Raw genomic sequence first — 16,368 nt, forward strand, 5'->3', positions numbered from 1 at the left:
TGTCAGAATAAACTGCATGAAGCGGCGCTCAGCTCCATCCCTGTCAGGATTTAACTGATCACTGTTCGCCACTAGACTGCAGTGAGATAAAGTTTAGGAAACGTAAGAATAAAAAGGATTTTCTGTGCATAAGTAAAGGAATGTCTGAAAGATTGTTTAGATAAAAATCAGCTGCAGGCAGGTGAAAAAGCACGAATGCAGATGGAAAATGCATGGCAGAAAGAAACTCCTACAAGCTGCAACACGGAGATGGAAAGTGGAGGGAAAGTAAACAAAGTTGTGACAATATGCATAAAGTGATAAAAGATCAGCCAACAAGTACAAATCAGACAAGACAGGTGTCTCAAAGCAACACGTTAAGCAGAGAAAAGCTCCAAACGGGACACTGATGACCACGAGAAGACGTCCAAACTGAGGTGAAAGTGGACTGGCATGATAATTTCTACTTGTTTTATTTTACTTTCCGTTTGCATCTATTGTTCCAGAACAAAGGAGAGTTTTGTCCTGCAGGAATGCTGCTAAAACGTCCTGTGATTGGTTGACAGCGAGCTGATGGCAATTTAGCAAAAATGCCATTGTTCCAGTCAGAAGCCATTAAAGACGAAAACCAGAACAAACATGCTGTTATTGAGGATAAGTCCGACTGTACGCGTTGGAAACAGAACTACATGCAGGACACTAAGACGGCGAACCTCAGCGGTAGAGGCTGCAGCTAGATGTTTCTGCTCGCTAAATATGCTCCTTACCTACGGTTTGTCTGTTAACCAACAGCTGCAGGGGTAGCATGCCAACCGAGGCTGAAAAAAGCTGCAAAAATACTGACTCATGGTGTCATTGTTAGCTGATGCTACGTTGCTGATGGCTGTTCTTTGTACACGACATGTGCAGCGCATGTGGGGACGGAAACGTGTAAATAAAGGTCTTAGTGTGACAGTTTTAGACGTAACAAACACAAAACTTTTCATTGTTGTGTGGCTAAACGTACCAGGCTGAAGTCCTGCTAGCTTCCTCACAGAGGTGAATAAAGTAGAAGCAAGAGTAAAAATAAAGTAAAAGTTCTGCTAGCTTCCTCACAGAGGTGTATAAAGTAGAAGCAAAAGTAAAAATAAAGTAAAAGTCCTGCTAGCTTTATTCCAGAGGTGAATAAAGTAGAAACAAGAATAAAAATAAAGTAAAAGTCCTGCTAGCTTCATTCCAGAGGTGAATAAAGTAGAAACAAGAATAAAAATAAAGTAAAAGTCCTGCTAGCTTCATTCCAGAGGTGAATAAAGTAGAAACAAGAATAAAAATAAAGTAAAAGTCCTGCTAGCTTCCTCGCAGAGGTGAATAAAGTAGAAGTAAGAGTAAAAATAAAGTAAAAGTCCTGCTAGCTTTATTCCAGAGGTGAATAAAGTAGAAACAAGAATAAAAATAAAGTAAAAGTCCTGCTAGCTTCCTCGCAGAGGTGAATAAAGTAGAAGCAAGAGTAAAAATAAAGTAAAAGTCCTGCTAGCTTCCTTGCAGAGGTGTAGAAAGTAGAAGCAAGAGTAAAAATAAAGTAAAAGTCCTGCTAGCTTCCTTGCAGAGGTGTAGAAAGTAGAAGCAAAAGTAAAAATAAAGTAAAAGTCCTGCTAGCTTCCTCGCAGAGGTGAATAAAGTAGAAGCAAGAGTAAAAATAAAGTAAAAGTCCTGCTAGCTTCCTTGCAGAGGTGTAGAAAGTAGAAGCAAGAGTAAAAATAAAGTAAAAGTCCTGCTAGCTTCCTTGCAGAGGTGTAGAAAGTAGAAGCAAAAGTAAAAATAAAGTAAAAGTCCTGCTAGCTTCCTTGCAGAGGTGTAGAAAGTAGAAGCAAAAGTAAAAATAAAGTAAAAGTCCTGCTAGCTTCCTCGCAGAGGTGAATAAAGTAGAAGCAAGAGTAAAAATAAAGTAAAAGTCCTGCTAGCTTCCTTGCAGAGGTGTAGAAAGTAGAAGCAAGAGTAAAAATAAAGTAAAAGTCCTGCTAGCTTCCTCGCAGAGGTGAATAAAGTAGAAGCAAGAGTAAAATAAAGTAAAAGTCCTGCTAGCTTCCTTGCAGAGGTGTAGAAAGTAGAAGCAAAAGTAAAAATAAAGTAAAAGTCCTGCCTAGCGATGCATGTAAAACAGGTGTTTTCACTAACTGGTTCGTCTACATGCACTGGAGCTGAGCTAATTACTCTCACCTGATGGTTGGAAAGATGTCGGACAGGATTCTACTTTCTACTTCTACTTTCTACACCTCTGCTTCCTCGGTATCCACGACTAAAATCTGTTTGTAACACGACGCAGACATCGGAAACCTCTTTCCATCCTGCTGACAAGCTAATCTTTTAGCTTCAGCTCCGACTGATGGGAAGTCTGGGTTATTTCAGATGTTCCTCTCCTTCCTCTCACAAATGGATCATCATTTATTAGAACAGAAATTTTATCCTAATGAAGAGTTTCTGTGTTCGAAAGCAACTTACTTTCATTTTTATGCATCTTTTCACGCACGGTGTCCACGACTACGGACCCTGTTGTCGGGGCCTTTTTCTCAGGTACGGGACAAGATGACATATTTGCATATTAACCACTTTAATGGATAAAAAACCCACTGCTTGACTCCCATCGGGTGTGTTACAGCAGGGTTACCTCTACAGTAAGCTGGTCCCTGAGGACCAGAAAACCTGCTTTAGACTCATCTTTCCACATGTTCCTGCCAGCCTGTGTGCGTGGCTCGTAGCCCCATCTGCTGACAGTCTCATATGACGGTACGGTCCGGGTCAGGGCACCAGGGACTCAGACCAGTAGTCCAGTAACTGAATGGCTCAAGGCCTGCTTGATCCCAGTCCGACAGACTCATGGTGGTCGGAGAGGCCTTAGCCCCAACAGTCTGCCCCAGATCTAGCTTCTGGATGAACAGTAGATCCCATGTCAACCACTCTGGCTGCCTCGAAAAGAGCTGCAGAATAACAGACTGAACTGTTTCTAGTTCAGTAGAAAGAATCATCTCTTCCAGCCGACTCGTTCCTGAACGACACATCGCTGAGCTCCAGTCATCTGTGAAGTGTCAGGAAATAAATCCAAACATTTCCACAGCTTATCAGGTAAAACTCTTCATGCTCAGCTTATCTCTGCAGGCAAGCTGCAGTCACAAAGGACAGCGTGCAAACCTAAAGTTAAACTATCCAGCTGTCTCCAGACTGGGAGTCTGAGACAGCTGGATAAATCCAGTTCCTCCTGCAGAAAATACTGTGATGTGCTCGTACTTCTTCTTTTCAGCTCCTGTGTGAGGACTGGAGCGATGTGTCACTTCTTCGGCTGCAGATTAGCTGGAGAACGCAGAAAAAACCATGAACCATAAACTCACACCACAGATGAATTATCATGATGTCTTTATTTATCTTTCTGTGCTGCTGGACACACATAGGGTCACTGCTGGGGAGCATTGGAGGAAACTGTCCTCCACCATGAGAAAACACTCCAAACATAAACCAGCGGAGGGTCACAGGGCGTCTCCACCCAGCCTGGCGCAGAGTTGCTGCTGGGAGGAATTCATGTGGGAGCTTCACACAAACATTCACAGTCGCTGCTGAGAGGACAGACGTGGCTTCAGCGGGAGATCCAGTGTCTGATGCAGGACCTCCCGACACACAGACGTGCTTCAGTCATTTACATTTCAGCAGATAAGCAGACGGTTGAACCGTCATGCAAATGCTCCGTCCAGGAATGAAGCGGCGCTCCTCACCTGGAGGCTCGTTGGTGGAAACCTGAGCAGTTTCTGGTTACGCAACATTCAAATAAACAAACACACTAGAGTCTGTTTCCTGGGATTGTAGTTAAAGTTTAAAATACATCTTTCATCAACGAGCTCTTCCAGGAATATTTCCTTCAGTCCCTCAGAGCTCTACGTTCAGGCTGGACCCCCCCCCCCCCCCCCCCCAACCGGCAGCGTTTTGGTTTGTCTCATGTCAGAGATCAGCTGATCCAGATGAGCTGCTGTTAAAGTGTGTCGCCTTCGTAGCCTGAGCTAGAAAATCTGATACGGCGCCTTCCACTCAGGTCCTAATGATTAACAGAGTCCGATTATCTGGTTCTGTGAGAGAAAGTTCAAGGTACAAACTTCCAAGCATGAAATATGCAACATGAGTCGCCCAGTTAGCTTCAGAGTTAGCTAACGGCTAACAACACTCAGCGGCCATTTTAACAAAATCTAAACAGAAAAAGTCTTTTTAAAGCTGTCAGGGTAAATTATGATGTTCTAACGTGTTTTATTGTTTGTTTTCATGATTAATTTATTGTCAAAAAACTTTTAAAAGAAAAAATAGAGTAAAGTTTTTACTGGATGGTGACTGTTTAGCAGCTACATGAAGAAGCCTCTGACTGAACAGTGTGTCCTCACTGTGTGTGTAGAAGCTTGTCCATCCTGTCCACCACCTGTTCTCTGGACAATCAGATCCAGGACCTCCAGATCAGCCCCCAGACCAGAACCAGAACATTAGGACAAAAGTCCAGCTCTTCTCCGTTACCGTGTCGTATCCATGACGACGGAGCCCTGCAGGCCTCCTGCTTTCAGCCTTCTGCTGACATCGCTGTCTCGCATAGTCTGAGGTCCACACTGGGACCAGTTTACCGCATCCTGCTGCAGGAGTTTGTCCCCACAGAACCGACCTTTAGGAGGTCTGAAGATGATGCTGGTCTAAAACTGTTCCAAAGCCACTCGTCTCCCTTACAGGACCTGCACAGACCTCCCTCCTCTTGCCAGACGGCGAGCATACGAGCATGTTCCATGTGTTCTTCTCAGTGTTTGCAGCGCCACATACAGGCCGAGATCTGATACTGCAGCCCTTCGTGGGGCTGCACACCTTTCTGTGAGAAGCAAGAACTTTGTTTTTGATCTCGAGGCTTTTTTCTTTTCTTCCAATCTCGTCTGAGATTGGAAGAAAATGTTTGAATATCTTCTCTCTGCCTTGCTCCTGCCCTGCATGTTCTCCACTTCCCCTTCAACTCTTGCAGGATTTTTGTTATTTAACTTATTTTTATTTTGGAAAGTTTCATCAGTTCGTCTGCTGGAAAACAGTTTTTCTGTCGCCATGGATACTCACCGTAACTAGTTTCAGTGTACAAAAGGAAACCACTTGAGCAGCATGAGAACATCTTTGCATGTAAAATATCTTTACAGTGGATTGATGAACTGTTTTTAAAAAGGAAAATACGTACCGTCCTGCTCAGATTGCTGCCACCTGGTGGTGAAAAAATCCACAAGGTTGACACAGAAATACAAATGGAGGTAAAAATGGCGGTTTAGTGGGTTCTTACTTTGACTCAGATGGATTAAAAAAAACATCTTGTAATGTGCAAAGTACTGAACACCTGAGTTTTTCTTTATAAATATTTCTAATGTGGCAAATTTGCAGGAATTTCAGCTGGTATCAAAAAAAAAAATTAATCCACAAATACAGCAAAACCAAAACAGAGTTAAGAAATATTCAGAACAAAACGTTGAGTTTTTACCTGCGTTTCAGTCTGATTTTCACATTTTAATGGTTCTATTTCTGTCTTCTTTTCCAAAAGGCCTACTGACAACTTCGTCCCCCGCCAGCAACAACATCACAGCCTGTTCCCATGACGACGATGCCTTCAAGTACCACGCCTACATCGCCACCTACCTGGTGGTGTTTCCTGTGGCGTTCGTCTGCAACGTGGGAGCGCTGGTGGTCTTTTTCCGGCAGAGCAGCCGCAGGTCTGACCAACTCCTGTTAACTGTTGGACGAATCTCCACCTCAGGGAGACGTAGCTGTCTTCTTTAGCAGGGTCTAATCATTCTGTAGCACTAAAAAGGGACATTTCACTGCTCCGTTGTCCCAAACCTCAACCTATAAGCACAAAATATAGGTTGTAACCAAAAGTATCCAGCAGGAAGGAGATTCTTCTGGGCTGGGAACACCTCGATGTCCTCCAGGGGGAACTGTATGGAGTCAGAGCTTAGGGTTCCTTCTAGACCTGTTACCTCTGAGACCTAAAATCTCAAGTACGAAGATGGATGGATAGATGGATGGATGAAGGGATGATGGATGAATAGATTGGATGGATGGATGAATAGATTGGATGGATGGATGAATAGATTGGATGGATGGATGGATGGATGGATGGGTGAAGGGATGGATGAAGGGATGGATGGATGAAGGGATGAAGGGATGGATTGATGGATGGATGGAAGGGTGGATGGATGGATGGATGGATGGAAGGGTGGATGGATGATGGATGGATGGAAGGGTGGATGGATGGATGATGGATGGATGGATGGAAGGGTGGATGGATGGATGCATGGATGGATGGATGCATGGATGGAAGGGTGGATGGATGGATGATGGATGGATGGATGGATGGAAGGGTGGATGGATGGATGAAGGGTGGATGGATGGATGGATGCATGGGTGGATGGATGGATGTTTGGATGGATGGATGGATGGATGATGGATGGAAGAGTGGATGGATGGATGGATGGAAGGGTGGATGAAGGGATGGATGGATGGAAGAGTGGATGGATGGATGGATAGATGGATGGAAGAGTGGATGGATGGATGGATGGAAGGGTGGATGGATGGATGGAAGAGTGGCTGGATGGATGGATGAGGGGATGGATGGATGGATGGATGATGGATGGATGGATGAAGGGATGGATGGATGAATGGATGGATGAAGGGGTGGATTGATGGATGGATGAAGGGATGAAGGGATGGATTGATGGATGGAAGGGTGGATGGATGGATGGATGCATGGATGGATGGATGGATGGATGGATGGAAGGGTGGATGGATGGATGGATGGATGGAAGAGTGGATGGATGGATGGATGGAAGGGTGGATGAAGGGATGGATGGATGGAAGGGTGGATGGATGGATGGAAGAGTGGATGGATGGATGGATGGAAGGGTGGATGGATGGATGGATGGATGGAAGAGTGGATGGATGGATGGATGGATGGATGGAAGAGTGGATGGATGGATGGATGGAAGAGTGGATGGATGGATGGATGGAAGGGTGGATGAAGGGATGGATGGATGGAAGAGTGGATGGATGGATGGATGAGTGGATGGATGGATGGATGGATGGATGGAAGGGATGGATGGATGGATGGAAGAGTGGATGGATGGATGGATGGAAGGGTGGATGGATGGATGGATGGATGGATGGATGGATGGATGGATGGATGGATGGAAGAGTGGATGGATGGATGGATGGAAGGGTGGATGGATGGATGGATGGATGGAAGGGTGGATGAAGGGATGGATGGATGGAAGAGTGGATGGATGGATGGATGGATGGATGGATGGAAGAGTGGATGGATGGATGGATGGATGGAAGGGTGGATGAAGGGATGGATGGATGGAAGAGTGGATGGATGGATGGATGGAAGAGTGGATGGATGGATGGATGGAAGGGTGGATGGATGGATGGAAGAGTGGATGGATGGATGGATGGATGGAAGGGTGGATGAAGGGATGGATGGATGGAAGAGTGGATGGATGGATGGATGGAAGAGTGGATGGATGGATGGATGGATGGATGGAAGGGTGGATGGATGGATGGAAGAGTGGATGGATGGATGGATGGATGGAAGGGTGGATGAAGGGATGGATGGATGGAAGAGTGGATGGATGGATGGATGGAAGGGTGGATGGATGGATGGATGGATGGAAGGGTGGATGAAGGGATGGATGGATGGAAGAGTGGATGGATGGATGGATGGATGGATGGATGGAAGAGTGGATGGATGGATGGATGGAAGGGTGGATGGATGGATGGATGGATGGAAGAGTGGATGGATGGATGGATGAAGGGATGGATGGATGGTGGTCCGTGATGCTGCTCGTGTGCAGGCAGTGTTTTATAGCTCATGCAGCGTCTCGGCGGCTCGTTGGTGCTCTGCTTGTTACTGTGGTTTGATGTGAAGGTCAGACGTGTTGTCAGACGCTGGTGGTGAAGCAGAGGAACTGGGCGAACTGGAGGAAACACTCGTTCCTGTCTTTGACGTCGTGTTCCTTCCAGTCACCAGACGTCCCAGCCGTGAACGCCCCCAGCAACGGGTTGTGTGTGTTTGGCTTCAGCCTGAGGGTTTATAGATCTAAACGTGCTGCTGGATGCGGATATGAAGGAGATTCAGCAGCTTTTAGTCTTTAATTAAAAGCTTGTGTGTACGAAGTTACTGGATGCATTTTTATGAGCTCACACTTCATTTGTTTACCATGCAGAGATATGACTTCCATCTGGTACAAACTTTGTTTCGAGGCATGATTGAACCTGAGATAAGAGGCAGGTGGTGCGCTGAGCGTTTTGCATCTGTCAGATTAAACGATATTAACACAGGCCTGGTAAACACCCTCATTCACCTCCCATGAACCTGACTCCACAGAAAAGTCCAGATTCTGTCAGTTCTGATGGAAAAAGAATCATCGGGTCGTATTTTCCTCCCAGAAGCAGGTAAACATCATGTCACATGACCAAACTGAGACCATTTCTCACCTGGAGCATGAATCTGATGCAGCAACAAGTCTGTAAACAGCTGGAACAGCAGCAAGCAGAGCTTCACCTGCCTGAGACAAACTGGATAGAAACATGGTGGAACAAGAAGTGTTTCATATCATCTCCAGATTCAGAGATTCAGGAGGAATCTCTGTGCGCGGGGGACTTGGCTGAACGCTGATCAGCATCTGGAAGTTTCTTCTGGGAATGACTTTTCCAGCATTTTGTTGCTCCAATATGGACTGATGTCATTTGGAAATCATGTTTTCTTTTTGTCTATTCTATTCTATTCTATTCTATTCTATTCTATTCTATTCTATTTTGTTCTGTTAATAAATCCAAACACATGCCTTGTTTATTTCTATTCTATGGTTTATTTTAGTGAAAAAAGTTTTTTTTTATCTCTATTTAATTTTATTTTACTTTTTCCATTTTTATTCTGTTTATTTACCAAACTTTTTAGCTGTTTGTTTATTTATTGGACAAATGTGACGACGTGCAGATTGAACAGACTTTCATACAGAAGCATATTAAACATGTGAAGTAAACTTTATGTTTTATTGGAGCAAATATCAGGTAATGACGTGATAAGATCCAGTTTTGGCATCAATGTGCTTCTGTACTTTTACGACATCCCCGACATAAACTTTACCATGACGAAGCTTCAGTCGTCTTCCTCTCTGACTCGTCTGTCTGTCCATCACAGAAGCTCCGCCTCTTGCATCGTCATGATGAACCTGGCCATTTCTGACAGCAGCTTCTCGCTCACCCTCCCCCTGCGATTGGCTTATTACATCAGAGGTGGCGTGTGGAACTTCCCTGATTGGCTGTGCCGACTGTGTGTGTACGGCTTCTATGTCAACCTGTACAGCAGGTAACGCCTGAAAAATAAAAATGGATGAATGAAGCACACAGATAGGATGATCAATGCTTCCTCCTTCCTCCTCAGCATCCTCCTCCTCACTCTCCTGAGCTTGCTCCGCTGGCTGGCAGTGGTGCTGCCTCTCCGTCACCGCTCTATGGCCACGCCCAATCGCACCATATTTGTCTGTGTGGGAATCTGGTTGTTCGTGGGCGTGTCTTCAGCGCCCTTCCTGACCAATGGGGTGACGTACAGGTGAGATAATGAACCAATCAGCATGTTTTCTGTTCGTTTTCTTTTCTTTTTTCATTTATAAATTTACTTTAACTTTTTTTGCTTTTATTAAAATAATATTATTAAAATGACCTGTAGTGATTCATTAAATTATTAAATTATTAATGATTTCAATGTAACATTTTATTCTGATACGATTTCATAATGTGAATAAGAAATTATTTTATCATTTTTTCTTTCCAAACTAGATCAATTTCAAGTGTTTTTTCCAGCTGATGTATGTAACTCCATCATAAGATTAAAAACAAATTAATGTTCGATTGAAAATTTAAAAGGTAAAAATCTTAACCACCTCAGTTTTAATAAAATTTGAAAACTTTTGCTAATTTTTTTTTTTTTTTTTTTAATGTAATTAAAAGATTTTATCTATTTACATTGTAATAAGGAAAAATTTAAGAGGCTTGACTTTAGATAGATAGATAGATAGATAGATACTATTTTTAGTTTTTTGCAGATTGTTGTTTCCTCTGAGACTCTGCCTCTCTAAGGTGCTCTTTATTTAAAACCTTATTGACCTGCTGCTAAGTTTCCTGACAAGTTTGATATTTTATTGTGCTACAGCTTTTAATCTCCATGTCAAGCAGACTAAGCCATGACTTTTAAAATCAGTTTTTCACACAGTGTTGTTGAATCTGTCTGGTCTTTGGAGATGTGGTCGTTCCTCCTCCATGGAAACACTTCTTCCATCAGGGGTAGAGCTGCATCTGTGTTTACAGGCAGCCTGTAAATATGTGTAAACAAATATCTTTCTGCTCCGTTTAGTGGGAACTTTCAGCGTTGAGCGTTTTATTTTCACAAACGGCTTCAACGAGGCGAGGTCAACAGCGTTCCTCTGAGGAGTTCCACTCTAAGCAACGTTTCCCATCGCCCACTGGGGACATGAAATTAAACTTCATCCGTCTGTTGACACAATGTCAGAATTTCATCTTATCAGCCAAGAAAACATTGGAGTAAATCATACAAGAGTTGCAGTTTTCATCTTTGTCATTTCGAGTCTTTTCAGCTGCATGTTGTCTGCTTCCAGTCAGCACCCCGCTTCTACCAGGCCATTTTCCACAAACCCTGCACACTGCAGTCATCATGCCACCGCTAGACAAGACACATTTGGACACGTCAGCAATGAAAAGCTACAGACTCATCCCAAACCTACGTTTGAGGGGGGGGGTTTACTCTTTAACTGCTGACTTTCCATATTTCCCCACTTCAGCTGATAATAAGGGACATGAGTATGTCCCTGTTTGGACTCTTCTCTTTTGTTACTAACACAAACCATGTTTGAAAACTTTTTAAAAAAAAAAAAAAATTAGTCACAGTGGTAAGAAATGGGGGCTCGTCCGGGTTTATTTTGGAACCCATTAAGGTTTATTTTGGTTGATGCTTATTTATATTAACACTAAAACTGCCAACATTCTAATACTCCTAGAGCTGTCGAAAAGGGTGATTATTACCACCCCCTGCTGCAACACCGCAATAACGCAAAGATGCTTTGAAGTTGTTTTATTCCATTTACTATGTTAATAGTTATAATTGAGATGTTAAAAAACTAGCTAAACAGTAAAAAAAAAAAAAAAAAACGTAGTATTATAAATAACAAAATAACATATTTCAATATTCTAATTAATTTGCAGTAAGACAAATAAACGCTGCTTTTCAACTAATTTTTTATTTACTCGCATACAAACACAAACACAATAGCTTATAACAATAACAATCTATTAATGTAACTATTAGGACATATTATAAATTTGTATAATTTGACTTTATTATATACGTATTACATATATATATATATATATATATATATATATATATATATATATATATATATATATATATATATTATATATACATATACACATATTGACTATATACATATTAACATATGAAGTGGGCTTCATACTTGCTATTCATTAGCCTACTGGCAATCCGCACACACACTGTACACTTTCACTGTGCATTGTCGACACACTGCACCTTGGCACTTTGTACATTTTTTGGTTGCTTTGTTTTGTTTGCACATGCGCTTCACACTGCAAACACACCTCATCTTTTCCTTCATGTGGGTTATCTGTGTCTTTGCAGGCTTTGAAATCTGTTTGTTGCACGACAGGGACACTATGAAGTCCCGTCGGGGAATGTTTGTGCTGCTCCGGTTCAGGATCCATGCATTCTGGGGTGGCTATGTCCAATATGTTGTTAAAAACTCTAACTGACCATCTCCTGGTTCCGGCTTGGGTGGAGTACTGCCTCAGCATTTGGTCCAGCACGTCAACTTCTACTTTGGTCTTGTTATAATAGTGTACCGTCTCTGGCATCCTCTTTGAACTATTACCGATCTACACGGATGTGTGCATGGTGCTGAGGATGCACACATTGTTCCTTGAATATCGTATTCGTTTTAAAATCCTGGTACTTACTTTCTAGTTTCATTGAGGACTTAGTTAAGCCCTACAGTCCAGCTCGAAGTCTAAGGTCGACCGGGAAACACCTGCTGATGGTCCCACGAACCCTTTTTAAAACCCGGGGAAACCGATCTTTCAAAGCTGTCGCTCCCCGTCTCTGGAATGAGCTTCCCCAGGATCTGCGCTCTCTGGATTCAGTAGATGCTTTTAAAAACCTCTTAAAAACATCTTTGTTCAGACATTTTAGCTCCAAAAAGACTCAGTGACAATGCTGTGTATTTATACTGTTTTTCTTTATTTTTTCCACACGTTGCAGGTTTTTTATGTTTTATTGTTGTGAAGCACTTTGTGACCTTGTGTCTATGAAAAGCGCTATATAAATAAAATTTATCTTATCTCTCCTTTGCCTGGTAGATGGTGAGCATTGCACCATCACACTGCATCAGTTTGGTGTCATGCAGTCCAGCTTTCCGGTGTGCAGAGGGAGGCAAGGAGTGCTTGTTTTTGTTCACAAGGCTGGTGTTCCTTGCTAGGAGTTTGTTTGCAAGCAGGAGAGAAGTAAAAAAAGTTGTCTGTGGTGACATTTCTCCCTTTCCCCATGAACGGCCCCATCAGTTTCAGCACCACGCAGAAATGGGGGCTCGTCCGGGTTTATTTTAGAACCCATTGCGGTTCTGTGTTGCTGGGCAGCTCAGATCCTTTGCCAAATAAGGAAACTCGTTCAACATATATTTGGTGTCGACATCAGCAGCAACCCAGAATTTGTCTGGTTTGTTTGGCATGTACTGGGGAAAGGGGCAGCGGGACTTTGGTGGGAACAGTTGTTCATCCACCGTTATTTCTGGCCCTGGTGTACAGGCCGCCTGGCTGTTCTGAATCAGCCTGTCCCACACCTCACCCACCAGAGCAAATCTGTGTTGCAACAGTCGGATCTGTCTGGTATCTTTTTGGTCAAACCGACCATATAGTTTCCCTGAACCTGTTCCGTGATATGGTCGTGGTGAAGAAATTCAGTCCCCATTGATTTGACCACAAGTCTTTCACATCCACATGGCTTCCACAGTGTACTCCCCTGGCTAAGAGGAGCGCAATGAATGCCTTCAGTTCTGCCAGGTTCAGACCCCTTGTGACTTTTCCCCTCTGGTGTGCCTCTGCCACCGAACAGTCACAGATGTGCTGCAGCATTCCACAATCCATCAGGCACACGAACACGCTCAGAGGGTTGTCGATGCTGCGGCGTGCACATACACTCGGGCTGCTGCTCTCTTTCAGAACCTTTTGGGACTCGACTCTCGGTTCAAAGTCCTGGCTGTACGGGTCTCCAGAGAGTTCCGTCTTTGGCGGTCTCATGTAGGTCAGATGCAGGTTGGGGTGGTTCTAAATAACAACATTATGTAAAGAATGTTACCAGGATGTTAGAAAATGACATGTCATCCCCTTTCACTGCCGGCCTGTCGGCTACCAGGGGCGGAGTATGTGTGGTGGCTGATCTCTCAGTTGTCACCAAAAGCCGGGACCTTTTCCTTGGTTGGCGATGTGTGATCAGCTCCTCATCCTCACCAGATGACTCGTTATCAGGTAAAAAAAAAAAGACGGACCATCTCTTTCTCCCCCAACGGGTTCCTCCACCGTCTCTTCAGAATCCTCCGCACCCACATCCAGAACTAGTTCTCCTCCCTCCGACTCTCCGTCACTCAGTTCTTGAAATAGTAACCAAGCTTCTTTGGCATTCATACATCTTTTGTATTTATCCATTTCTCAAATTCAGCGATCATTAAACCCTCTTACTCACTTTTTGACAGTTGTCAAACTCACGAGCATTACTAAGCAACTGGGAGTGGCACGAATGGGCGTGGTGCGAAAACATCTGACAGATGAAAACAATGCATTTAATTAGGCAGTAGGAATTACCCCGTTGGCAGTTCTAGATGTTTATGCTCAGGTTTCCTTTTGTTGTGATCACACAGTCACCTAAATTCACGATAAGTTGACCGGAACCATTTCAGGAAAAGTGATGAATTGGGAGAAATAGGGATTTTATTAACAGAGATATAAGTGTTTGAAGAGCCAAGGAGGTAAAAATGACCCACTTGGCGGTTCTCGTGTTGAACTGATGAGAAAGCTTAGTTTGCTGGTCAAGTGATATATTTGTTTGGCACTAAAATAAGTTTTACCTCCAGTTTTTAGTTAGAGGCATGGCAGGTTTCCAGTAAACCAGGGGTGGGTAACTCCTGTCCTCAGGGGGCCGACGTCCTGCAAGTGTTCAGAGTTACTGTAACGAAGCAGTTGTCCGTTACCTAAAGTGTTTTAAGTAATAATAAAAAAAAATTAAAGCAAATAATGGTGGCACATTTGGGTTTTGTGGTTTAGGCACATTTGCACTTTATTCACTTTTTCTTTAACAGTAAGTATTCATAGAATCTTGCAAACGTTTGTTTATTAATATTTACTGATGTAATTTGTCTTGCAGATATCTGTGGAGGAAAAGACTTGATAATTAACATCAGAAGTGTGTGAATGTGCAGATGTGGTAGATGGTAAGATGGCCTTTAGCTCACCTGGCTGGTGTCCTCTTCCTGGGTGTTCAGGAAAATGTTTCCCCGGGGGCCTGAACACTTTTTAAAGGTTCCAGGAGAGGCCATGAAGCAGATGGGAGGGACTTAGGCCAAGGGTACTTGGGTTTTAGGTTTGGGAAGTGCTTTTTGGTTTTGTTATGTAAGTTTATACTATCTGTAGGTAGGTATGTTTTATATATTTATAAAATTAATTTCGGGAGTTGTTTTACAGTGTATTAGAATGTAGTTTGTTGTATGGGAAGCACCTCTGTTGGGTGGAAGGTGGTTTGGCCCAATCAGCAGCAGAAGGTATAAAATGGGGCCATTTGGCTTATTGGTGAGGGCTACTGGTGGAGGAGAGGCTGCTCCACAACAGTCTGGTGATCCCCTGGTCTAATACTTACCCCTGCAAAAAAAATAAAGTCTTTGAATTGGATCTTTTGAGTGGGTGTCACTGATTCCAGCTGCTCACAGAGGCAAGCATTCTTCACAGTTACCTTGCTGCCACACAACTGACTCAAATCAGTCGGTAACTAGCAGACTTGTGCAGAACTTGACATCAAGCTCTGCACAAACTGATGAAATTTAGTCTCATCAGTATCCAGATGTGTTGCAGCAGGGAAAATTCAAACACTTGCAGGACTGCAGCACTCGAGGACTGGAGGTGCCCACCATGCGGTAGACTTTAGAGACATAGTCTGGGTTACTGGACATCTATGTTTAGTGTGTTATTTGCACACCGTGGGCAGGGTAGATGTCTTCTATACACCTCAGTGTGGTGTGGATGAAGGATACTGGTTGGAACTAGATCATTGCTGGCTTCCAGAGTGCAACAGAATCCGTTTAACAATGATCCCGATCCCATCCTGATCCCGAACAGCTGATGATTGACAGAAACTGGTGAAAACATGGAGTGATAACATCTCCTTCTCCCCACAGGCAGAAGATACCTCGCTGCTTCGAGCCCTCGGATTTCACCTCCTGGTCACGCATCCTCATCCTAAACTATGTGGGTTTGGCATTCGGCTTCCTGCTGCCGTTCTTAACCATCATCATCTGCTACAGTGGAATCATCCGCCGCCTGACGGTCCCCTCCAGCCCACAAGGCAGCAACCTGACCAGCCGGACACGCACCCGTAACCGGAGGCGCTCGGTGCACCTTGTTTCCATGGTGACCGTGACTTTCCTGCTGTGCTTCCTGCCCTACCACATGATCCGAACGCTCCACCTGCATGCCGTGTGCGGCGGTTGGCGCTGCGCCGTGACGCAGCGGCTGCAGCGGGCCGTGGCCGTGACGCTCTGTCTGGCAGCATCCAACAGTGTGGTCAACCCCCTGCTGTACTACTACTCCACCAGGACGTTCAGGGACAACATGAGAGATGCCCACTCCTCTCTCATGTCCAGCAGAGGGGGGTCCTTCAGGACCAGATCCACCCCTCAGAAAAGACGGAACACCACCTGACAGACCAGAACGCCACAAGCGAGCCAGTCAGAACTTCCTCTGATCCTGGACAGAGGCTTGTGAGACTCTTCTGATTTCATCTGATCCTGTAAAAATGTTCCAAAGATCCCACTTTTCCCATCAGGCACTGAAGGAAAACCGGATGGAAGCTGGGATCTGGGCCCACATGAAGACAGCCATCCTAGAAGAAGGTCTACGCCTCACTGGGACGTCCAGCTGTCGTCGCTAAGGGAAGCTTTACAGATTGTTTATGGATGCAAACGTCATAAATCTGAAGGTTTTATTAAACCAGAAGGC

At 44.0% G+C, this 16,368-nt stretch overlaps 1 protein-coding gene across 1 annotated transcript; it reads left to right on the forward strand.

The window, feature by feature from the left end:
- Positions 1-569: 569 nt before the first annotated feature.
- cysltr3 (cysteinyl leukotriene receptor 3) lies at positions 570-16,071 on the forward strand (the record flags this gene model as incomplete). Its single annotated transcript, XM_079257894.1, has 5 exons — positions 570-699; positions 5,546-5,714; positions 9,203-9,370; positions 9,446-9,613; positions 15,549-16,071. 5 exons carry the CDS (start codon positions 570-572, stop codon positions 16,069-16,071), a joined length of 1,158 nt encoding a protein of 385 aa, XP_079114020.1.
- Between the last annotated feature and the right edge of the window lie 297 nt (positions 16,072-16,368).

This window comes from Telmatherina bonti, assembly GCF_933228915.1.
Source record: "Telmatherina bonti genome assembly, chromosome: 18".
In the NCBI taxonomy this organism is placed as follows: domain Eukaryota; kingdom Metazoa; phylum Chordata; class Actinopteri; order Atheriniformes; family Telmatherinidae; genus Telmatherina; species Telmatherina bonti.